Source organism: Ranitomeya imitator, chromosome 4 (genome assembly GCF_032444005.1).
Source record: "Ranitomeya imitator isolate aRanImi1 chromosome 4, aRanImi1.pri, whole genome shotgun sequence".
In the NCBI taxonomy this organism is placed as follows: domain Eukaryota; kingdom Metazoa; phylum Chordata; class Amphibia; order Anura; family Dendrobatidae; genus Ranitomeya; species Ranitomeya imitator.
The window spans coordinates 73,612,083-73,637,989 of record NC_091285.1 but is presented as its reverse complement, the minus strand read 5'-3'; the positions used below and the strand labels follow the sequence as shown (position 1 = coordinate 73,637,989).

The following is a 25,907-nucleotide window of genomic DNA, read 5'->3' as shown; positions in this document are numbered from 1 at the left end:
AGATTATATAAAGCCTTGTGTTTATTACATGCTGCCCTGTCTTGTTAGATGTATAATGCCATGACAGTTGGTGGAGCATGGGAAAGCTTCTCTTCTAATGGAGGAAGATGTTGGACTGGTCATCTGGTCACTGACTGCTCCATCAGCAGTCATTTTATATCTAACAGGAGAGGAAACTATGCAAGAGAGGGAGCCGTGAATAACAAAAAAAACAAGACTAAACTACGTAAGAGACAGCACTGTACATAACAGCAGAGAGAGCTATATAATAAGGGATGGCACCATATATAACTAGAGAGGATGGTACAGAATAAGTGACGGTATGATACATAAAATAAGAAACTATGTAACTACGAATAGTGTTATACATAATAAGTGAGTACGCTGTATGCTAATGTACTGGGTGAATACTCTATATACTAAGGGACTGTGCTATACATAATAAGTGAGTACCCTATATACTAAGGGACTGTGCTATACATAATAAGTGAATACAGTATATACTAAGGGACTGTGCTATACATTATAAGTGAGTACACTATATACTAATAGACTGTGCGATACATAGTAAAGCTACATCCCTGTATCTGTGTGCAGTGTTGGTGTGCTACCCACTTTTACAGATGCATTAAGCATGTTCTATTGTGATCCTCAAAATTGGATCAGAAGAGGAAATTCTCTGACCCTCACCGATCTCATTCTCAGATCTGTGATTTTCATATGTGTGTGAATAAACCTATAAAGTTCTACAAGCCCGTTTGCTATCCGAAAAAAAAACCTGGAAGCACACAGATATTTCACACCAATGGAGAATGTAGAATAAGGGATTTTAACCCTGCTGTTGTCTTTGGTCAAAAATGACCAACCTTGAACTTCAATATTCTTTAAAATATTCAAGATGCGGCTCTGAAACCCGTGGCCGACCGACCCATCCTCATTTAAGTCAATCAACCACAAGTTTCAGATCCGCATCTTGAACACCCCAAAAAATACCAAAGTTCCAAATCGGTCTCCCCAGACCGAAGACAACAACAGGGCTTTAAAGGTAACATTGGCACTCCATGTCACACAGTGCAGATACAAAATAATATTTACATCCAGGCACTTATGGCTGATGTCTCATCTGATTAGAGCTGCTTTCTCCTGTTTGTTCTCCATCTGGTCAGACCTTCAAGTCGACATCTCCCAGCCATGACTCATCTTGTCATGATGATCTTTGCAGCCCTGAAAATAACAAGGTCACATAAAGTGTATACATACATTTGTCTCCCCCCTGAATACAGAAACATCCCCCAACATTAATATGCTATTAGACACGCACCATTAAAACTATAAAGTGATAAGCAGCACTGTGCCCCCCATTAACTATAATCTCTGACTCCCAATAATATAAATTTTTCAGTCTCTGACTCTCCCCAAGCACCTGTAAGGCTATGTGCACACAGAATATATGCAAGGTTTTACGGTACAAGCGAAGTGAATGAGATCCCTGAAGTCTCATGCACCGTGTTCACGATGGTGTTCCATTGGTGGTACCGCGCAAGAGGCTGCATACGGCGTATACAATGTGTGTGTGTGCGTGTTTGTGTGCGGTGCATACGGCATATACAGTGTGTGTGTGGTGCGACTGTGTTCCGCTGGTGGTTTCTCGCAAGAGGCTGGTACCACCAGCAGTTTCCATATTGGGACACCCATCACTTGGGTGTTCCATTATGGAGGTCAGTGAACTTCCGCCGCTTGGAATTCTGAGATCCGGACACATCTGGACAGAACAGGATGTGACATTGCAAGGTAAGAATATTTTAAGATAAACTGGCTAGTTTCTTAAATGAATGATAAGATGCTGCCTACATCTGTACATAGTGAGACAAGTGTATTGTACCCATTACTGTCATATAGTGGTTGGGGGGCCCCGCACTGTACAGGAAGACAATGATGGAATCACTAGTTTCTTCATGGGATAATCTGAGCCAAGTATAAATGCTGCTGTTCTGAATCTGGAATAAAAAAGGAAAACATGGTTTTGTTAGCTTTGCTTCTGGTAATGTGAAAAGATCCAGTGATTCAAGAAGATTAATTACATGCAGTTTATTTCAACACATTTTTGAGTCGGACAGATTTCTTATTGAGAAAAAACAGGTTATTTTGATTTTTTACTTGAAGAAGGAATCTATTGACCTCAGAGACGCATCAAATAAACGGCATGTAAAAGTATTTCATCTTCTCGAATCATTGGATTTCTTCAAGTCTCCAGCAGCGCAGCTAACACATCCGTGTTTTCCTTCTTTTATTCCATTTCATGTTGGGGTTGCTGCTAAGCAAGTGGAATCTGCAGCAGCTGTTTTTTTTCTACACCAGCATAGAAGTTTTACCTGACAGAACCCAGGAAGCTGAGCAATGCAGCATCACTAACGCTTAGTGTATCCAGGTAATACCCAGTGTGTGCTTTTGTCGCCCTCTCACTATTCTGAATCTGGCATTGCTTATTTTTTGTTCTTTTTCCTTATAATTCCTGAAATATGGATCCCTCTTCCTTGTATATAAATGTATTTTAATATAAAATATTAAAAATTGTTGGGTTTTTGCCTACTGGATGCGCTCTTCAGGAAGACTCTCATACAGAACAGTTGAGGACAACACCTACCTAGCTAAGTAGACTAGATTTGCTGTTCACTAGAGGGCCATATCTCATGAAAAAAGAGGTACAGGAAAAAATAAAAACAATGCCAGATTCACAAGAACAGCAGGATTTACAAGTTTAAATTACATTTATGGCAAGTGAGAATTAAGAATTATTATGCAGGATCTTTTCCTCAGGCAAAATAAGACAAAAAAAAAGAGATTTAAGTGACTCTGACATGTCAAACTTTTAGTCTTACAGAGGGATGCAGCACTCTTAAAATTATTAAAATGTTGTGCTGTGATCATAGAAAAATCAAAAGTTTTGTTGCAAATAGTCAACAGGGTGGCAAAAAATGCTTTGAGAAAAACAGAAATGCATATTGCCTGCTAAAGAATTGAGTAGAATGAAATATGAAGCGACTAGGAACCCATTATACTCCATTGCTGCCATATTCCAGAACTGCAACCTCCCTGGAGTGCCAAGAGAAGTAAAAGGTGTTCATTGCTCAAAGACATGGCCGAAGTAAGGAGGGCTGAAAATGACTACCACTGAAGGTGAAACATCAAGACTAGGCCAAGAGTTATCTGAAGACAGATTCTTAAAGGGTTTTATAGACACGTGAGATGAGATGAAATTAGTTTGACGTTTGAATAGTGATGAGTGGAAGTTCAGGTTCGTCGGGTTCAGTCGAACTTTAGTCCAAAGTTTGGTTTGGGTACCAGAACTTGAATTGAACATGACCCTAAGGCTGGGTTCCCATTGCGTTATGGGACCGCGTTAAACGGACAGAGTTGCACGACGAAATTAACGCCGTGCAACGCGTCCGTTAACGCGCCCATTCACGCTAATGGGAACGCGCTACACTAGCGCGTGCCATGATCGGCACACGCTAGCGACGCGCCGGAGATTCCTGGCGCGTCGCGGACGCTGCTTGCAGCGTCCGAGGCGCGCCCGCGGTCCGTTCCCCGCTCTCGCAGATCGGCAATCTGCGAAAGCGGGGACGTTACCGCGACCCCGACCGCAGCCCCATATAAAACATTGCGTTAGCGCAATCCGCTAGCGCTAGCGCTAAACGGATTGCACTAACGCAATGTGACCCTAGCCTAAGGCTATGTGCACACGTTCAAAATTTTTTGCAGAAATTTCCTGAGCAAAACCAGACATTTTCTGAAAGAAATCCGCACGAGTTTTTCTCGCGTTTTTACCACGTTTTTGGTGCGGTTTTCTGTATGTTTCCAATGCAATAATATAGTGGGAAATCTGCAAAAAATCTGCAAAATTAATGAACATGCTGCGTTTTTTAATGCAATGCGTTTTGCGGAAAAAAATGCATCATGTGCACAAAAACTGCGGAATGCATTCTAAAGGATAGGATGCATAATGTATGCATCTTTTTTGCATTTTTATAGCATTTTTATAGTGAAAAAGCATGAAAAAAACGCAAAAAAATCTGTAACGTGTGCACACAGCCTTAACCAGAACCTCATATATGTCAATAGGGACCCGAACTATGGTGATGTAAAATGGTCGTAGAAAGAGCTAGGGGGCTGTAAAAGGAAGCAAAATGGGGGTAAGAGCAGGAAAATTATCCTGCAAAAAATGAGAATAGGAAAATGACTTAAAATAATATACAATAAAAAAATAAAAAATAATAATCTTGAATCAGCAGGTGGAGGTCCAACTAGAGAAGTGGAGCCGTGCCTTGTTATGTATTTTACTGTACTTCTTAATAAATAAATGAAAAAACAAGATGAGGTTCCCCCTTTTTTTAATAACCAGTCAAGGGAAAGAAGACAGCACTGAGCTGGTCTTATTAAGCTGAGTAGGAGCCAATATCCATGGACCTTCCCAGCCTATTAATATCATTCCCCAGCTGTCTGCTTTGCATTTTGTTATTAAAAATGGGGGACCCTAAAAAAATTATGTGGGGTCCTCCCTATTTTTAATAACCAGCTAAGCCAAAGCAGACACCTAGAGGATGATATTAATTGGCTGGGAAGGTCCATAGATATCGGCTCCTACTCAGCAGCCAATTAGATGCACCAATTCTGGTGATAAGCCTTGGCTTTTCCCAATTGCCCTGGGGTGGTGTCAATTGAGCTAATAGACTTTGGGGTTGATTTCAGCTGTGTTATATCAGCTGGCATCACGCCAGGGTTTAGTAATGGAGAGGCGTCACTCCGACACCTCCATTGCTTACCCAGTAATAAAAAAACACACATAGCCAAAATACTTTATTTCAACAAATATTCCCCATGCCTCATTCACCAATTTATTAAAAATGTAAAAAGAAAACCATGAAGATCTGACATAATCAAGGAAATCCAAAATAGTCCAACAATTAAGATCAAAAAGCCATACAAAATTAATGAAATAAAAACAAGAGACACTCTCTCATTCACCAATTTATTATGGAAAAAAATCTCCAACGTAGTTTATCGAGATCTCATGACATCCAGTGATTCTGTGCATCAACCTATGGTGTGTCGTTCTGTGAATGATGCTTCATAGGTTACTGGCAGTCATTTCCCATGGGCGATGACATCAGTGATGTCATCACCCTTGGTACATGACTGTGAGTGACTTATGCAGCCTCCATAGGTTGCACTAGTGAGTCATTTAACATCGTGTTTATACCAAGGATAATGTCAGAACTGCTTGATTATCTTTTTAATAATAAAAAGTTAAGCCAGGAAATTCATCAGGTGAAGGAGAAAGTAACGGCATCAGCAATTTCTAAAGCTTCTACGGTGGAAAGTAGACCTATCTTCATAAAGCTGTAGCATTGCAGTGAATGGTATCAGGTGCTCGACATCATAGAAGTTGTCAATAATAACTAAAGAAAAAAGAATATGGGGCACTCATTGATTCAGTTAAAGATGCAGCTTTCCTCTCCCCGCATTCCTCCATAACTTGCACACCATATTTTTGCCCATGTCCTGGAATACGGAATAATGGACTTTCCCTAATGATGAGCAAACATTGACATTTTCGGATATTCAGAAAATCTGCACAAATACTTTCTATTATCTGTGTATTCATACCAAATAACAGATCCAATGCAAGTCAATGAAAAGCTGAATATTTTTCTGCTGGACTCAACAAATAGATCTGGGGGTATGAGAAAAAAGCTGAAAAGGATGGGACAGATAGATCTATCTATCTAAGAAAAGCCAGCAATTCATCAGCCACATACTATAAAATCACAGCAGGAGCCGACAGCATAGAATAGATGGATTACATACAGTATGTACACAGAGACTAGATAGTTATACAGATGTCAGCAACATATACAATAAGTGCAGTGTGTGTGCAGCTTACAGGTATTTAATTATTAAAAGATTATTTTCTGAAAACAATGGTGTGGGCTCCCGCAAAATTTTCTTAACCAACAGAGGGAAAGCCGACAGCTGGGGGCAGATGTTTATAGCCTTGGAACGAGGCTAAACCATGGAGCTTCACAGGCTATTAATATCAGCTCACAGCTGTATACTTAGACTTTATTGGCTGCTAAAATTGGGTACCATAAAAAAATTATGTAGGGTCCCCCTATAATTAATAACCAGCAAAGGCTATCCATACAGCTGTGGGCTGATATTAATAGCCTAGGAAGGGGCCATGGGTACTGCCTCCCAGGCTAAAAACATCAGCTCTCAGCTGCCCCAGAAAAGGTGAATCTCTAAGATGTGCCAATTCTGGCACTTAGAATCGCTCTTTCCACTTGCCCTGCAGAGATGGCAAGTGGGATGATATTTAGGTGATTCATGTCACCTTTGTTTTGTCAGGTGACATCAAGCCCAGAGGTTAGTAATGGAGAGGTGTCAATAAGATGCCCCCATTACTAACCCCATAGTCATATTGTATAAAAACACAGACACCCAGAAAAAAGTCCTTTAATTTAAAGAATGACAGACTCTTTTAATAAATCGTAATCAAACCATACTTATGATGTCGCCCATTCCACCGATGCCATTGTCCTCTGCAGAAGAGTTAAAATGAAAAACAATATTCCTCAACTTTCCGCAGAGAATATGATAATCCATTTGTCCCATAGCGGGTCTAGCTCTGCTACATTTAGATGGCAGGCTGCATGGTTTCATGATGCAATCATACAGCCTGTCATTCAGCAGAGACACTGAGATGACTGTTATCACGGCCCAGTATATCGCGGTGAACTCGTAGGACCTGTCTGATGTCATCATGAGCATGAGAAAGTTCAGATAGATCAGCAAGGTCCTGGGAGTTCACAGCTAATAAACTTACTTCACCGACCTGACATTAACATGAGCGTCGATAGAAGTTTTTCCACGGTGCTTGCCTTAATGTCAAATCGGTACTGGAGATGTCAGTGTCCATGTGTGTAATACGTGTGGCACACTTTTGGCAACCGTGTGCTTCTCATGTGCCGCATCAGTACCACATAGCGGGCACCAGGGAAGCATCGGCACAGTAAGCATTGTTCCCCGGTGCCTGGTACTGAAGACGACTTTCATCATTCTCCCCTGCTCTGATGGTGATCAGCACGAGCAGAAGAGAATGATGAGAGTTGTATTCAAGTAAGCAGAATGACAGCAGGTGGTGGTTGATGGGACTATTACTTAGTTCAAGCTCAGTGTCTTTACAGTAGATCACCGTGAGAAATTCTCAGGATGATCTGTGTTGAAGTCACTGAACTTGAACGGCAGTAACCTCATCACTGACTTTTTCCCAGTGCTGAACTCCCAGCAGATCAGCCCTGCCGGGAACGCAGCTTAAGTGACCAGAGGTAACTTCGATGACATCACCGCTTGTCACTGACGCTGCACTAGAAGTAGCTTATTCACCAGTGTTTCTCAGACTGGACGGTCGCATCTTAGCACTGTCCAGGTTGAAAACTGTTTACACTCCAGACATGGATTATGGCGTGGGACAGAAAGACGGATTGGTGAGGGATATTGTTGTTTTTTATTTTTGGTTTCTTACAGGAGACAAGGGATTCAGTGGAATTAGGCGCTAGGGGAGTATAACTGTTTGTTATTTTTAAATAAAAATGGAAAACTGTGTTTTATTTTATTTCTAATAAAAGACTTTATTGTGGCTATGTCTTTACTTACTATAGAACTATAGGATTAGAAATGGCTAGGTGTCTTATAGATGCCTCTCCATTACTAAGCCATGGGCTTGATGTCACCTGACAATACAAAGGTGACATCAACCCAACAAATAAGAATCCCACTTGCCACCCCTACAGGGCAAGTGAAAACAGCCGGGCAAAGCACCAGAATTGGCGGATTTAATAGATATGCCTTTTCTAGGCAGCTGCACACTGCTATTTTTAGGCTGAGGGGACCATATCCATGGCTCCTTACAAGCCTGAGAATACCAGCCCACAGTTGTCTACTTTATCAAGGCTGGTTGTCAAAAATGGGGGATCCCACATCATTTTTTTAATGATTTATTTAAATAATTAAAAAATATGGAATAGGGCCCCTTTATTCTTGATAACCAGACTTGCTGAAGCTGCCAGCTGAGGGTTTCAGTCTCCAGCTATGAGTTTTGCCTCGCTGGTTTTCAAAAACACAGGGGAACCCACACCATTTAAAAAAATATATATATTTACTTACAGTGCAGGAGCCGGCTGTTGAATACTCCAATCGTCTGCTCCTGCTCTCACTGTTATTAGCGGCAGCAGGCATCGGATGATGGGAGCTGTAGTCCCATCAGCTGACATCAGTGACCAGAGGTTAACGTTATACCTCTGATCACAGCTGCATGCTCATGCTGACTTTTCATAGTGTGGGAACCGCGGCTGTTTGACCAACAGTGATGGTTTCACATGACAGCGCAACAAACTCCTGGTGTTTGGGCAGTCAATCATAGTAATGCCGCACCAAAGATGGTGCTGCAATTACTGTGATTGGCAAGCAAATAAAGCTCCAAACATGCTGAGTGGGTTACTGGAATATGCGGAAGCGAATAGCAATTTACTTACCGAGTAACAAATAGCCCGATAACAGTACTGTTCGTGTGAGTAATGAATAGTGCCAAATATATTCGCTCATCACTAACTTTCACATTTAACTGAATCGATGAGTGACGCACATTCTTTTAAACCAGAGAATGTGTGGGGAAGGTTTTATTCAAATAAACTTGTATTCCTGTGTGTGTTTTTTTCTTTTAAATACGGGGTTAGTTACTAACCCCTGGGCTTGATGGTAACTGATATTACACAACAGACATCAACCCCCAACCCCACGGCAATCGGGAAGAGCCAAGTCTAAGTGCCAGAAATGGCACATCTAATGGATGCACCATTTCTGGTGTGGCTGATGGCTGGTCTTATTATGCTGGGAAGGTCCCAATATCCACGGACCTTTCCAGCCTATTAATATCATCCCCTAGCTGCCTTGCCTTGCCTTTGTTGGCTAGTAAAAATAAGGGGGATCCACATCATTTTTTTAAGGTTCTTCAATTTTTAGTCAATAAAGGCAAGTAATACAGCTGGGGCTGATATTAATAGGCTGGGAAGGTCCATGGATATTGGCCTCTTCCCAGCATAATAAGAGCAACTCAGAGCTGTCTGCTTTCCCTTGACTGGTTATTAAAAATATGAGGTGTTTGCTCATCCCTAGTTTTGATCCATTATTTGGATGGTCCCATGGCTGTATCAATAAAAGGCACAAACTTCCACTTAAACTCAGGCACCAGCAATGTGTTGGTGGGGTACTGCTGTGGTCTGGTATTAGTAAAGATGAGCTAATAGAACATTTTTGGGTTGAATATGAACTCAACATCAACTCCAAAACCTACTGACAGTTTTTAGAAGACACTTTCTAATAGTAGTTGTGTTGGAAAAAGACTGCAACTTTATAGAAAGCCATGATGTTTATGCATGACAATGCTCCATCACATGTCGAAGTCTCCACTGCTTCGCTGGAGTGTAAAGGCCTTAAAGATGAAAGAATAATGACTTAGCCCCTTTCTCACCAGAAACCCTATTGAGAACTTGTGGACCTTTCTTAAATAGGAGATTAATGGTGAAATAAAACAGTACACTTCTCAAGAATAGTTTCTTCAAATATTTTCTTCAACAGATAAAGAAACTGACAGACTCGGTGGTTGGAAGTCTTAGGACTGTTATTGAAAAGAAGAGTTGTTTAGTTATTATTTTCACTTTAACAGATGAAAATAAAAAACTGAGCATTTACATTTTTTATTCAGTTGCATAAAAATTCTGCACACTTTTATTTGCCCAGTAATTTAGATATTTTCCTAACAAAAACAAAAACCTCACTTTTACTTTCTTAAATTTTCAAGTTTATTAACCTTTTGGATTGGCCAACAGCATTGTAGTTGTTCAATAATCAAATTCTTAATGAAAAATAGATATTGTCTAATAATTGCACTTAGTGTACATTTCAGATTACAGAAAAAATATCAGAATGTTTGAATTAAAATGTCCAGTTCTTTTGTTCTTTGTGAATATGAACCACTGCCTGATGAGACTGGCAGCAGCTTATGTTGCCTTCCCCATAGAGGGCACAAGAAGAGCATTCCTGTGCATGTGGGAGTTGGAAGAGATAGCTGTCAGCTGAATGAGCTGTCTGAGATGTATGGGCACCTTGAGCTCTATTGTACAATTCCTTTTTATTAACATGTCAACAACTAAAATGAGTCATAGTAAATCTTTTTATAACCTGCTCGTATTGTCTACTTAGGAAGAGATGTGTCAGCAAACTGAAGGAAACCCCGATCAATTGTGTTCATGGTCTTCAGCCATCAATGTGAGGGAGAAATACATATATGTCTCTCAGCCGGACCAGAACAGGGTATTAATAATTGACATCCAGATGCAGAAGGTTAAACAGGTACCATTTCATAAAATAGCAAATATTCTAAGTTGCTGATCAAAATCTGATTGCACCAGGAGTACAATTTTAAAGAGGCCAACTTTTAAGCGGTGTCATCATTAAACATATGGTCTCATTTATCCAAACTGTCAAACAGAAGGTTGCCATTTTTAGGCATAGTAATGAATAACAGAGCAATTTTTAGTTTACCGCAGTACGGTAATTTCAGAAATGAAGTATTATTGGTTAATACGGGTAACAATATTTCTGTTGCATAGTTTTATTAAAATGCATGCATTTCAAACTATCCATTAACATAGATAGTTGTAAAGGACATTGGCCCACATTTGGCAACAATAAAATAGGAGGAATGACACTTAATTTATATAAAGGTGTACACCATCTAATAACATTTGTGAATTTAGAATTGCTGAACAGTTTGGATTTCATGCCATGACCAATTGTATACTTGTGCCAATAACTGATATTTAGCCTTCAGTGTTTGTGGAATTTCTGCAGAGAACAAGAGTGTTAAAGTCCTGCTGATCAGTTCCAAATTCTCCTGATGGATGGCATAAGTCACATTTTCTTAAACAATGGGGAAGATGAAGGGGGACAAGTCTGAGCTCATGAGATGCAGAAAAAAAGATTTTATTTTATATTTCTCAATTTTTAATTGCAATATGAGACTAAGTAGGTTAAATAAAAGTCAGTAAATTATTGGATAAAGTGCTGGGATAATTTTTACACTTGTTGTACATGGTTCATGTTTAGTTTACCTATGAAGAGGACCATTTTCTTTTCACCAGTTTTTGCCTTATAAAGTATACATTCTTGCACAGAGTAGCTGGAATGTACAGATATTTCTGTTAATGTTGATGATTATGATTATGGCTTACAAGCAATGAAAACCCAAAAGTCATTATCTCAGTAAATTGGAATACTTTATAACACCAGCTTAAAAAAATGAATTTCATGTTCAGTAAATGCATTCAATACTTGGTTGGGGCTCCTTTTGCATCAATTAATGCATCAATGCGGTCTGGCATGGAGGCAATCAGCCTGTTGCACTGCCAAGGTGTTATGGAAGCCCAGGTTGCTTTGATAGCAGTCTTCGGCTCATCTGCATTGTTGGGTCTGGTGTCTCTCATCTTCTTCTTGACAATACCCCATTCTCTAAGGGGTTAAGGTCAGGCGAGTTTGCTGGCCAATCAAGCACAGTGCTGTTTTCAAACCAGGCATTGGTACTATAGGCAGAGTGGAGGTGCCAAGTCCTGCTGGAGAATTGAAGAATGGAATTTCCATCTCCAAAAAAGCTTGAATCCTGAGGGAAGCATGAAGTGCTCTAAACTTTCCCGGTAGATGGCTGAGCTGACTTTGGTCTTGATAAAACACAGTGAACCTACAACAGCACATAACATGGCTTCCCAAACCATCACTGATTGTGGAAACTTCACACTAGATCTCAAGCAGCTTGGATTGTGTGCCTCTCCACTCTTCCTCCAGACTCTGGGACCTTGATTCCAAATGAAATGTAAAATTTGCTTTCAATTTAAAGCAACACCTTGGACCACTGAGCAACAGTCCAGGTCTTTTTCTCCTTGGCCCAGGTATGATGCTTCTAGAGATGTCTATCGGTCATGAGTGGCTTGACACAAAGAATGTGACTCTTGTAGCCCATGTCCTGGATAAGTCTGTGAGGAGGCTCTTGAAGCAATGACTCCAGCAGCAGTCAACTTCTTTTGAATCTCCCCCAAATTTTTAAATGGTCTTTTCTTAACAATCCTTTCAAGGCTGCGGTTATCCCAGTTGCTTGTGCACCTTTTTCTAACACACTTTTTCATTTCACTCAACTTTCCATTAATATGCTTGGATACAGCATTCTGTGAACAGACAGCTTTTTTTAGCAATGACCTTTTGTGGCTTACCCTCCTTATGGGGTGTGTCAATGAATGAACATCTGTCAAGCCAGCAGTCTTCCCCATGATTGTAATGCCTACTGAAACAGACAAAGGGACTTTTTTTCTGCTTAGGAAGCCTTTGCAGGTGTTTTTTGTTAATTATTCTAAGTTACTGAGATAATCACTTTTGGGGTTTTCATTGGCTGCATTAACATTAACAGAAATAAACACTTGAACTAGATCACTTTGTAATGACTCTATATAATGTATGAGTTTCAATTTTTCTGTATTGAAGAACTGAAATAAATTAACTTTTTATGATATTCTAATTTTTTGATAAGTACCTGTAGATACAATTTTTTTATATTTGTATTTATCTCCAGTCTGCTTTGGAGATACATAGTAACATAGTAACATAGTTACTCAGGTTGAAGGAAGACTAAGTCCATCTAGTTCAACCCATAGCCTAAACTAACATGCCTTAACATGTTGATCCAGAGGAAGGCAAAAAAAAACCATGTGGCAAAGCTCCACACTGGGGAAAAAAATTCCTTCCCGACTCCACATCCGGCACTGAAATTACAAAGCTGGTATTTAATTCATTCACCTCTGTGGGCTTGCACTTTGATGCTAGTATAGCACTGTCCAATCATAAGAAGGCAATGTACATAGGTAGGAAAAAGTAGACGCTCACAGTTCTGACCTAAATAAAACGTCCATTGAGGTCTTCAACTGTACTGACATGGCAATGTAAAACTTTGTGACGAAGCTGACATTTGACTTCCTAACAGTAATACTTACCCTCAGTTCTTGGCTGATCCCATAAGGCTCCTCATTTTAAAGGCAGGTTGAAACGACTGGTTTCTCCACTTCCGAGAAAAACGTTACGATTATTCAGATCAGACTTTGACCAGAGTGGCATTAGCTTTTCCTTGTCATGCAGGTCAGGAAGTGGACCTTACAAGACCACACTGACAATACCTCCCAGTCCCTGCCTCCCACCCTAACAGTGACAGCAGCATTAGGGCTCATGGACATGACTGATTTTCTCATATGAGTGCTATCCATGACTCTCATGAATAGCACTTGTACCCATGATACTTTAAGGGGTTGTGAACATGTCGGATCTCTTTATTGGGCCTAGTGATCCACAGAAAAAAATCTGAGACACATTGTAGTGTGGGCTCAAGATTGGCAATGCAAGTCTATGGATCTGTGAAAAAAAATGGATGGCACTTGGATGCCATCTGATTTTTACGAACTGATGCCATTTTAATCAAAATCTGATCAAAGTCTAGTATAAATAATTGGACAGTTTTTCTTGGATGTGGAGAAATTAGTCATGTGAACATATCCTAACAGTGAGGAGCATCATGGGATCAGTCAAGGACCGAGGATTATATTATTGCGATGGAGGCATTGTCAGCACTGTCAAAAAGTTTTAAATGACCATGTGTTGGGTCTCGAGTTCCTGCTGCTGCACAGGGAGAATCTTGAGCCACCTCCGCTGTAGTCTCCCATTCTTCTTCAGCCGCAGTGGAGCCTGCTCAGCGGAGACATCAGTCCCAGCATCTGGCTCAGGCAGATATTGTGCGCTTGGCTACTCCTGATCTTCCAGGGTCAGCCATTGTAAGCAGAATTGTTCTGCAGTGAGCAGACGCTCCTGGGACTAAGTCCTGCTTTTCCTCTACTAAGCATGCCCAAGGGACGACCTCTCATTTTAGGTCGGGGGTCACATGCTCAGGTCCTGTATCGGTTCCTATTGGACCACTAGGAAGGTCCTGGATGGCTTCCTCTATAAAAGGTTTGCATGGCCACATGGCCATGCGCTAGTATCAACTTATGTTCATGAGTTCATGAGCTTTGCTACTTTGTGGTCTGTGTCAGCATGTGCTCAGGGTCAGCTGTAAGCCGTTAGAATTATGGCACCTCCGGAGAGGAGTTTGTTTGAGTGAATTTAAGGCTGGCGTATAGCCACTAGAATTCCGGCACCTCCAGAGAGGATTTTGTTTGTATGGATCTAATGCTGGCGTATAGCCACTAGAATTCCAGCACCTCCGGAGAGGAGTTGTTTGAGTGCTGTTGCTGACTGTATGACCACTGCATGCTACTTGCTCTGTTAGTGTGCTTTGCTCCCCTGTGAGGTTAACAGGGCATGGCATTATCTTTAACTCCGGCGACTCTGTGATGCAACAGAGTTTGCTCTTATACAGACTACAGACCGGGTGATGGAACCTGTGTCAATTCAGGCATGGTACCGCCATATAGTGCCGCCATTTACTAGCAGCAGGTTCCACTCCTGCACGGTGGACCCCGGGTTGCGAACACACCTATACTATTACTATATTTAGTCTGTGCATTCCGCCAGCCCTAACATTATACTATCGCCAGGGTCTGGCTAGTAATGGCGGATGATCAGCATCTACAACGGTACATCCAGCAGCTGGAGGGTAGGTTGGCGGCTCTTGAATGCACATCCTCGGCTGTGGATGTCACTGCAGTCACTGTTCAGGCTGCTAGCGTAGCTGCAGCCAGTTTGTCCACTGCCAACCCTGCTCCAACTTTATCCTTTCTCTCGTTACCAGACAAGTTTGCTGGTGACAGTAAGCTTTGTCGGGGATTCATGAGCCAGTGTGGAATACATCTAGAGCTTCGGGCTGCACGTTTTCCCACAGAACGGGCTAAAGTGGGATTTATTATATCCCTTCTGTCGGGCAGGGCATTGGAGTGGGCCACGCCGCTGTGGGAGCAAGATGATCATGTGGTGCAGAGTGCTTCTCGCTTCTTGGACTCTCTGAAACAGGTCTTTATGAGACCTCTGTCACACATTATACGGCGCTCCAACTGCTGGCATTGACACAGGGCTCGTCCATGGTCAGACAATTCGCCGTTCACTTCCGGACTTTGGCTTCTGAGCTAGTGTGGCCGGATAAAGTCCTTATCCCGGTGTTTTGGAAGGGACTGGCTGACCATGTGAAGGACGCATTGGCCACCAGGGAAGATTCCTGCCACACTGGAACAGCTTATAACTTTTTCCATCCTCATCGACCTTCGTTTTAATGAATGAAGGTTGCAGTGAGCCCAGTGTAGGCAGAGGTTCCGGTTGGCTCCTAACTTCGCCACTCCTATGGAATCTCCTGTTCAGGCGTCTGAGTCCCATGTGCACATGGAGGTTTCTCGAGCAGGTCCTAAGTCCTGGGCCGCTCGAATACTCGTGGTCTGTAATATCTGTCAGCAGATAGGACATTATGTCGAGAATCGATCGCATCTAGTAACAGTAGGAGGAGGTTCACTAGACACAACGGCATTTTCCTCCAAACTGTCCTTTAAGGGGACAATCACTTTTGTCCCTTCCACTCTTACAGTTGAGCTTTGTGTGGAATCTGGGGCAGAGGGTAATTTTATGTCCTCATCCTTCGCCCAATGCCACACAATACCCCTGGTGATGCTCGCCAAGCCGGTGACTGTACGAGTGGTGAATGGTCTGACAAAGCTCTCACAAATTACTCACCAAACCATCCCATTTACATTATCTATGTCTCCATCCCATCAGGAGAATATTTCCCTCCTTTTCATCCCCGAGGGAATAGACGAGATCCTGCTGGGGATACACTGGTTACGCTATCACTCCCATCATATAGAGTGGTCCTCAGGGAGAATTTTGGGATGGAGTGAATCTTGTGAGGGCAGATGTCTGAGGGAGTGCATTCAGGTTGCTACTACTGAAGTACCCACAGATCTTTCCTCTCTCCCCAAGCACTACTGGCCTCATGCACATGTATTCTCCAACAGGGCTGTGGAGACCCTTTTGCCTCATCGCCCCTATGACTGTCCTATTGATCTCTTGCCTGGTACAGAGCCTCCTCGGGGTCGAGTCAATCCCCTGTCTCTCCCGGAGATGGAGGCGATGTCCCAATACATCCAGGAGAATCGGGCAAGAGGATTCATTAGGAAGTCAGTGTCACCTGCAGGGGCAGGGTTCTTCTTCATGCAGAAGATGAACAGAGAACTACGTCCATGCATTGATTACAAGGGTCTTAACGCCATCACCGTTAAGAATAAATACCCTCTGCATCTGATATCAGAGCTATTCGACAGGTTGCGGGGAGTGAGAATATTTACTATACTAGATCTGCGGGGTGCTTACAACCTGATTCGCATCCATGAGGGGGACGAATGGAAGATGGCATTTAACACCAGGGACGGGCACTAAGAATACCGGGTGATGCCCTTCAGGCTTTGTAATGCCCCTGCCGTTTTCCAAGACTTTGTGAATGATATCTTCCGGAATATGCTCTCCACCTCGGTCGTAGTCTATCTGGATGATATTCTCATCTACTCTCCAGATACTGACTCCCACCGGAGAGATGTTTGCAAGGTCTTCGACCTCCTACTGGCAAAATCCCTCTACGCCATGTTGGAGAAGTGTGTGTTTGAGCAGGAGTCCTTGCCTTTCCTTGGCTATATCATCTCCGCCCAGGGATTGGCTATGGATCCTGCCAAGCTACAGGCTGTGACGGACTCGCAGGAACCCCATTCTCTCAAAGTGGTGCAACACTTTATGGCGTTCATTAATTACTATCGCCAGTTCATTTCCCACTTCGCAACTTTGGTAGCTCCTTTGGTTGCCCTCACCAAAAAGGGAGCAAATCCCAAATTGTGGTTGGAGGAGGTTTCCAGAGCCTTTCTCTAAGTTAAGTCACACTTCGCATGCGCTCCCATCTTACATCACCCCGATGTTGATATTATTATTATTATTATTTTTTATTGTTATAGCGCCATTTATTCCATGGCGCTTTACATGTGAGGAGGGGTATACATAATAAAAACAAGTACAATAATCTTAAACAATACAAGTCATAACTGGTACAGGAGGAATGAGGACCCTGCCCGCGAAGGCTCACAATCTACAAGGGATGGGTGAGGATACAGTAGGTGAGGGTAGAGCTGATCATGCAGCGGTTTGGTCGATCGGTGGTTACTGCAGGTAAATCTTTTATTATGGAGGTGGATACCTCTTCCGTCGGTGCTGGAGCAGTCCTCTTCCAGAAGGATGCTGAAGGTCGGAAGCATCCTTGCTTCTTCTTCTCCAAGACCATCACAACAGCGGAGAGGAATTATTCCATCGGGGACAGGGAGTTGCTAGCCATGAAGATGGCTTTCTTGGAGTGGAGACACCGACCACAAGAATTTGGTCTATATACAGTCTACCCAGCTGCTGAATTCTTGCTAGGCCAGATGGTCCCTGTTCTTCTCCCGGTACCATTTCACCCTCCATTTTCTCTCCGGAGAGAAGAACATTCGTGCCGACACTCTCTGCCGCTCCGTAGTGTCATCAGCGGAGGAGGAACCTTGTCTTATTGTCCCTTCTGAGAGCCTGAGGACCATGGCTCCAGTTTTGCTAGCGTCTGTGCCCCAGGCAAGACTTTTGTGCCATCAAATTGGTGACCAGGGGTTCTCTCTTGGGCTCTCTCATCCAGGGTGGGTGGACACTTTGGGACCAAAAGGACATCAGAGCTTCTGGCGAGGACATACTGGTGGCCGCATATGGCTCGTGACGGAGACTTTATTCGGACGTAAAAATCATGTAAATACCCAAATATTCTTTATTATTAAAATCAAAGGCAAATCATGCCACCAATCGTGACCAACCAAAAACAAACAAAAACAAGTGTTCAACCCAATTAAAATCTAGGGGTAATACTAGTAATCCCTGGATAGGAGCCTAGATACGCCCTACCTGCCAGCGGAGGTTGACACCCTAGGGGGGAACATATTGGTGCCCCTGCTCCTCGATGACTAACCCTAGGGGCCCTGATAAACCCTGCAGGCACTAATGAGTTCCTCTACCCACAGACTGTAGGACCTCTATCGCTAGACAAGAGAGTACTGTCCTAGGGAAAGCTAGCACCCAAAAAAGATATAAAAACAATATGAACACATAAAGGGCAATATCCGGTGTCGTGGATGGTTGCTATTAGCAGATCATGGTAACCACTCAGGTGGCTGGTATTAAACATATACCCTCACTGTATCCAGGGTTAGATGCACCCACAGAGGTTTTATATCTTGTGCCTTGGACCCTTACAATCAGGGGTCTATTTGGAATTTCAGGAAGACACACCTCATGATTCAAATACCAGGTATAAGGAGCATCACAGGTAGTGATACCAGGGTAGAGACCATACACGTACAGCACGAGTTTGATATATAGGTCATATACCCACCGCAGTTTGTTTCACTGCAGATACACCAGATACTCCATCTGTATATACGCCCGGTAATAATACCTCATATCCTCAAAACATTAAGCATGGAAACCATTGATACTCATCTGCATTTCAAGGAGCATCGCACACCATCTGCCCTTCTACTGTTAGCGCCTGTTAGAGACTTTATTCGGACTTGTGTTTCCTGCACCATAAATAAGTCTCCACGACAATGGCCTGTTGGGTTACTTTACCCCCTGTTGGTGGCTGACAGGCCTTGGGAGATGGTTGGGATGGACATTCTGGTGGGCTTACACAAGTCCCGTGGCTGTTCCATCATTTGGGTAATCACAGACCATTTTTCCAAGATGGTGCACTTGATGCCTCTTTCACAGCTAACTTCAGCACGGGCCTTGGCAGCATTGTCTATTAAACACATTTTCCACCTACACGGTATGCCGGATAAAATTGTCAGTCACCGAAGCCCCCAGTTTGCATCTTTGTTCTGGAGAGAGATCTGTTGTCTACTCAGCATCGAGCTGAATCTCTCTTCAGCATACCATCCCGAGATGAATGGGTTGGTAGAGAGGGCCAACCAGACCCTGGTCACATATCTGCAACATTTTGTTTCTGCTAGCCAGGTTAACCCTGTGTCTACCATCTTGCTCTTTCTCCACGCCTAGGTATAACCAACACCTTTCATGTGTCTCTGCTAAAGCCCATTCACATGTCCCGGTTTTCAGAGTCATCTGCTGGGACATCGGGTTTGTCTACGGACAATTACAAGGTGAATGCTATTTTGGGGTGCAAGGTGGTTCGTGGCCAAAAATTTTATTTGGTGGACTGGAAGGGTTACGGATGATAATGAGGTGAACGCTATCTTGGGGTGTAAGGTGGTACATGGCAAAAATTTTTTTATTTGGTGGATTGGAAGGACTATGGCCCAGAGGACAGGTCCTGGGCACCTGCTGAGCACATTCAGGCTCCGCAACTCAGTGTTGCTTTCGAGCGGCCAAACCCTTATTGAAGGCTGGCTGTTTCATTAGGTATTGCACCTGTGCATTTGCTATTTTGTTTGCGTCCGCTGCACCCTGCTTGTGCATTAGTATTGAGGCCTATTTAGACAGGTAAGCATCTTTGCCTGTTTTTGGTGTTTTTTCTTGAATGTGTCCTTTCTTGGTGTTTGCTTTCGAGTGTAGCCAGGCCCAAGGTGGGAGGCCCTAAGAGGGGGGGTAATGTTAAGTCTCGAGTTCATGCCACTGCACAGGGGGAATCTCGAGTCACCTCCACTGCGGTCTCCCATTCTACTTCAGCCGCAGTGGAGCATGCTCAGCGGAGACATCGGTCCCAGCGTCTTGCTCAGGCAGATACTGTGCGCTTGGTTACTGTTGATCTTCCAGGCTCAGCCATTGTAACCAGCACTGTTCTGTGGTGAGCAGATGCTCTTGGGACTAAGTCCTGCTTTTCCTCTACTGAGCATGCCCAAGGGATGACCTCTCATTGGAGGTCGGGGTCACATGCTCAGGTCCTGTAGTGGTTCCTATTGGACCACTAGGAAGGTCCTGGATGGCTTCCTCTATAAAAAGTTCACATGGCCGCTCGGCCATACGCTAGTATCAACTTATATTCATGAGTTCATGAGCTTTGCTACTTTGTGGTCTGTGTCAGCATGTGCTCAGGGTCGGCTATAAGCCATTAAAATTCCGGCACCTCCGGAGAGGAGTTTGTTTTAAGTGAATTTAGGGCTGGCGTATAGCCACTAGAATTTCGGCACCTCCGGAGTGGAGTTTGTTTGTATGGATCTAAGGCTGGCCTATAGCCACTAGAATTCCGGCACCTCCAGAGAGGAGTTGTTTGAGTGCTGTTGCTGACTGTATGACCACTGCATGCTACCTGCTCCGTTAATGTGCATTGCTCCCCTGTGAGGTTAAAAGGGCACAGCATTATCTTTAACTCCGGCGACTCTGTGAAGCAACAGAGTTCGCTCTTATACAGACTGGGTGATGGAACCCGTGTCAATTCAGGTGTAGTATCACCATAGAGTGCTGCCATTTACTAGCAGCAGGTTCCACTCCTGCACGGTGGACCCCGGGCTGCAAACGCACCTATACTATCACTATATTTACTTGGTGCAATCCGCCAGCCCTAACACCATGTTGGCACAGTTCAAGACTTCATTGAGTGGTTCATTTAGATAAGAACTGCGAACATCTACTTTTTCCTACCTATTGACGTTGCCTTTTTATGATAGCATAGCGGAAGAAAAGTACTAGCACACAAAGCTGAGCAAAATAAAATGCCCAGTTGAAAAAAGTTCAAGTTATATCCACAAAGGAGTCGAGAGAAAAAACTTTATGTATATTCCTTCTACTAAGACCAGGAATGAACAGCTTATAGGGCACAAATTGGTAAAGCCCTATTCCTCTTTAAAGTTAGAAGACAAAAGTTGCAAATTTGGCACAACTTGACATACAATTTTTTTATCTAGTGCAATTTCTGCCAAAATTAGCCATAAGCCAAATAATAAATGTGGGTCATTAATTTTATATTTCAGCATTCTTAGAGAGATTTTTCACCTTGCTTTATCTTGTTATATTATAACTATAATTACAGTACTTTTATTGCTCCTTTGAAATCCCATTTATTAATTACTAAATGCTGTTTTTTTTTCTGTGAAAAGGTTGATGTTTAGTAGCTACTAATTATCAGGATACATTGCTATATTACTTTTTTGTTAACTTTAATGTATGTGTTGTTGTAGGATGTGCCCCAATTACGTGTGAGAATGTTCCTGTGGTAATACATTTAACTTTGATCATGTAATTATAATTTTTGTCTTTTTTGAAGACAATACAAGTGGACCCATATCCCGCAAAATTACTTTATGACAAATCCCATGACCAAGTCTGGATTCTTAGCTGGGGAGATATAAATAAGTCACATCCATCTTTACAGGTATGTCGATTTAAATGAGCATAAAATATAAATAAATTAATTTAATATAATTATTTGCTGTATTTTTTTGCCGTAAGTGGTTAATGCATGACAAATATTAAGTGAGAATAACATATGTTTTCCAAAACTTATTTTAACTTGTTTTCAATGTTGACATTTTCCAGTTTTACTTGATGTCACCAGATCAGGGTATGACTTGAAGATGACACTGGCCAGTCATTTTTTTTTCCTTTTAAAGTTGTCATTGTAACTGAAAAACACATCATAAAAAGCAGACTCACCAACACCTTATCAAATGACAAATGCACTATCAGGGTGTAGCAGGCTCCCACTGACAAAGGCTGGAGCAGCACAGGTGCAAGCTACTGATGAGAACAACCACCCACTCACCTAAGTATTAGAGGGGTTGGCTGCCTAGTAGCAAAAATGCACACAGGTAGGGCACACAGATAAGTGTGATGCACAGTGTCTGGATCACAGCCTATTAATCACGCCCATAGTATTAGCACGCGGGCTGTCCAGCACTATACACACTACTCAAAAAAATAAAGGGAACACTAAAATTCCACATCCAAGATATCACTGAATGAAATAGTTCAGTTGCAAATCTTTATTCATTACATAGTGGAATGTGTTGACAACAATAAAACATAAAAATGAGCAATGTAAATCAAAATGAATATCCCATGGAGGTCTGGATTTGGAATGATACTCAAAATCAAAGTGGAAAATCAAATTACAGGCTGGTCCAACTTCAGTGTAAATGCCTCAAGCCAAGGAAATGATGTTCAGTTGTGTGTGTTGCCTCCATGTGCCTGTATGACCTCCCTACAATGTCTGGGCATGCTCCTGATGAGGCAACGGATGTTTTCCTGAGGGAGCTCCTCCCAGACCTGGACTAAAGCATCCGCCAACTCCTGGACAGTCAGTGGTGCAACGTGACGTTGTTGGATGATGGGAGACATGATGTCCTAGGTGTGTTCAATCGGATTCAGGTCTGGGGAACGGGTGGGCCAGTCCATAGCTTCCATGCCTTCATCTTGCAGGAACTGCTGACATACTCCAGCCACATGAGGTCTGACATTGTCCTGCATTAGGAGGAACCCAGTTCCAACCGCACAAGCATATGGTCTCACAAGGGGTCTGAGGATCTCATCTCAGTACCGAATGGCAGTCAGGCTACCTCTGGCGAGCACATGGAGGGCTGTGCGGCCCTCCAAAGAAATGCCGCCCCACACCATTACTGACCCACTGCCAAACCGGTCATGCTGAAGGCATGCAGGCAGCAAATCGCTCTCCACAGTGTCTCCAGACTCTGTCATATCTGTCACATGTGCTCAGTGTGAACCTGCTTTCATCTGTGAAGAGCACAGGGTGCCAGTGGTGATTTTTCCAATCCTGGTGTTCTATAGCAAATGCCAAGCATCCTGCACGTTGTTGGGCTGTGAGCACAACCCCCATCTGTGGATGTTGGGCACTCCGACCATCCTCATGGAGTCGGTTTCTAACCGTTTGTGCAGACACATGCAAATTTGTGGCCAGCTGGAGGTCATTTTGCAGGGCTCTGGCAGTGCGTGGGAATTTTTCTGAATCTTTTCTCATGCTCGAGTTCATCTGAGTTTATACCAGCAGGGGGCGCAGCATAGCAAGTCTAGGTAGCTACGTTCCCCTGCTTCCCATTCATTCCCCAGATTTTACAGGCAGGGGTGGCTGCATTAGCAGGCTCCTGCTTGTAAAATCATTTAACCCCTTCTGATGAATTTACAGCGTGGGACATGACTGAAGGACGGAAGGTATGGGATATTGTTTTTTTTATTTTAACTTTGTTTCAGGTGACAAGGGTAATCAATTGGATTGAGCATTTAATAAACTATTACAACACCCTGTGTCTTTATTTCATAAAAATATTTATTTCCTAATGTGTGTGTATTATTAACCCTTTATTACTATAGGATTAATAATGGATAGGTGTCTTATTGATGCCTCTCCATTATTAACCTGGCTTAATGTCACCTTACAATAGCAAGGTGACATTAACCCTTTATTACCCCATATCCCACTGCTACTCGGGAGTGGGAAGAGAGTGGCCAAGTGCCAGAACAGGCGCATCTTCCAGATGTGCCTTTTCTGGGGTGGCTGGGGGCAGAGGTTTTTAGCCAGAGGGGGTCCTATAACCATGTTCCCTCTCTAGGCTATTAATATCTGCCCTCAGTCACTGGCTTTACCACTCTGGCAGAGAAAATTGCTCGGGAGCTCACGTCAGTTTTTTCCACAATTTAGCCCTTTATTTTAACAGCTAGAGCCTCCAAATTTTGCACACAGATACTTCTAACATTACTAGTGAGGGATATGTAAAAAAATAAGGGATATGAAATGGTTTACTGTATGTAAACCATGTCTCATATCCTGTCAGGTTTGGGAAGGAGATAGCAAAAGCCCGGCAATTGAATTACCGGCTTCTCTGCTATCTAGCGCTGTATTACATATAAATATATGTATATATGTGTCTCACAGACATATATATATATTTAGATTGTTTATATGTTTTTAATAATTTTGAGGCCATGGATCCATTCTATGTCCGTTTTGCAAGCCGGCGAGAAAATCTCGCCGTACGGATGCCATACAGATGCCATACGGATGTCACACAGTTAATTTGATGCGAGGAAATTGCATCCTCACACTGCACATGGATCACTGTTTTGTAAACATTTGTGCGATTCTCGTCCGTGTAAAACGGACCATATTTTTATACGTTGTGTGTGTCCCCCGGCCTAACAAACAGATGCAAATCCTTCTATCATGAAGCACAAAACACAGAACAGGATGTAGCATATGTAAAGTGGCCTTAAAACTGGTGATACTTTCATTGCTTGAATAAAATAGCTACCAGAATGGACAGTGTGGTGCTTTCTTTGGATCATGCATGAAAAACAAAACACTCAATGTGCTCTATTATTTTATCATGTCTGTAACTACACCGTAGAAATATAACCAAGTGGAAGTCTTTTAGTTTTCTGTAACTATGAACATATTAATACTTATATATTTTAATTATAATACTCCACAATCAGAACATTAAAATCTGCTTGCTAAGCACACATATATATATATATATATATATATATATATATATATATATATATATATAAATATATAGCCTTTAACAAAATAAACTTTGTTTCTCCACACAGAGAAGTGAGATGCCAGACTGTGACTGTGACTGTGATTTTCCTTGTGAACTGCAATCATTTTTTTCATAGCCCTAAAACGTGTTATTTTGCAGATGCACTTAATTTGTCCTAAAATCACCTAAAATACGCCATATTGAAGTAAGTAGGAGATAGAAAACAAATGTCTTGCAGAGTTGGAGCTTATAACATAAGGCTGAAAGACAAAGGAAAAATAATTCATTCTCCAAAACGTTTTTTGCTATCTTTTAATAGAAGTATAATAGAATTTCCATCTGTGTTCCAGGTTCCTGACACACAATTCAAAATTGTATAATGTAGGCATGTACTCCACGTCCACAGGGATAGTTGTCCAAATTAATGGATCATTGATCAGAAAACTTAAATAGTCTTTCTTTTTCCAATCTGGTATTTTTTTCTCAAATGTCTCCACATGCTTTTTCCAATAAGCCAGAAGAGCCCAGTTTTTAAGGTGTAATTGTCCGTTCTCAAATTAAGCATTTCCACAATTGGATTTGTTTAATAATAATGTTCCTGTGCTGTGATAATCTTATAGATGTGCTGTGTAATGGCCGTGTCTGACAGTGCAGGAACATGGTCCGATCATATCACATCCCCTGGGCAGAGGAGGAAGCAAAAGAGAGGATACAGACATTGCAGCACGTGATCACAGCTACTGGGCAGGGGGTGAAGCAAAAGAGTATACAGACAGGACAGTGCGGGATCACAGCTGATCCTTTCTTTCAGGTAAAACATTTCACTGCCCGTTTTTAAACAATGTTTTACCTCAAAGAAAATGGGGTGGAGTGATGAGTTGTATTTCTTAGTGGCATCATTTCAGGGTACAAATAAATTGCTAATCTTTTATCAACTCCTTATGGGACAACAAAATATCAATTCTACCACAGTTTTTTCTTGTGTTTTAACATTTTTGCTGTCATGCTGCACAAATGAAATATTGGCTTTATTCTGTGGGTTGGTATGAATCTGGCAATGCCAAAGTTATATAGTTTTATTCATGTTTTATCATTTTGCACAATAAATACACAATTGGGAAAAAATTATTATTTTTTGTGTCGCCATTAGTGTTGAGCGATACCTTCCGATATTTGAAAGTATCGGTATCGGGTGGTATCGGCCGATACCGGCAAAATATCAGATCTCGCCGATACCGATACCCGATACCAATGCAAGTCAAT

At 42.3% G+C, this 25,907-nt stretch overlaps 1 protein-coding gene across 1 annotated transcript in view; it reads left to right on the top strand.

Moving 5' to 3' along the window:
• Positions 1-25,907, top strand: part of FSTL4 (follistatin like 4) — a 1,706,306-nt gene that overhangs the window by 1,652,310 nt on the left and 28,089 nt on the right. Inside the window, exons 13-14 of the mRNA XM_069761964.1 lie at positions 10,321-10,470; positions 21,410-21,517. Of these exons, the coding sequence (XP_069618065.1) occupies positions 10,321-10,470; positions 21,410-21,517 (258 nt within the window). The remainder of the gene's footprint in view (positions 1-10,320; positions 10,471-21,409; positions 21,518-25,907) is intronic.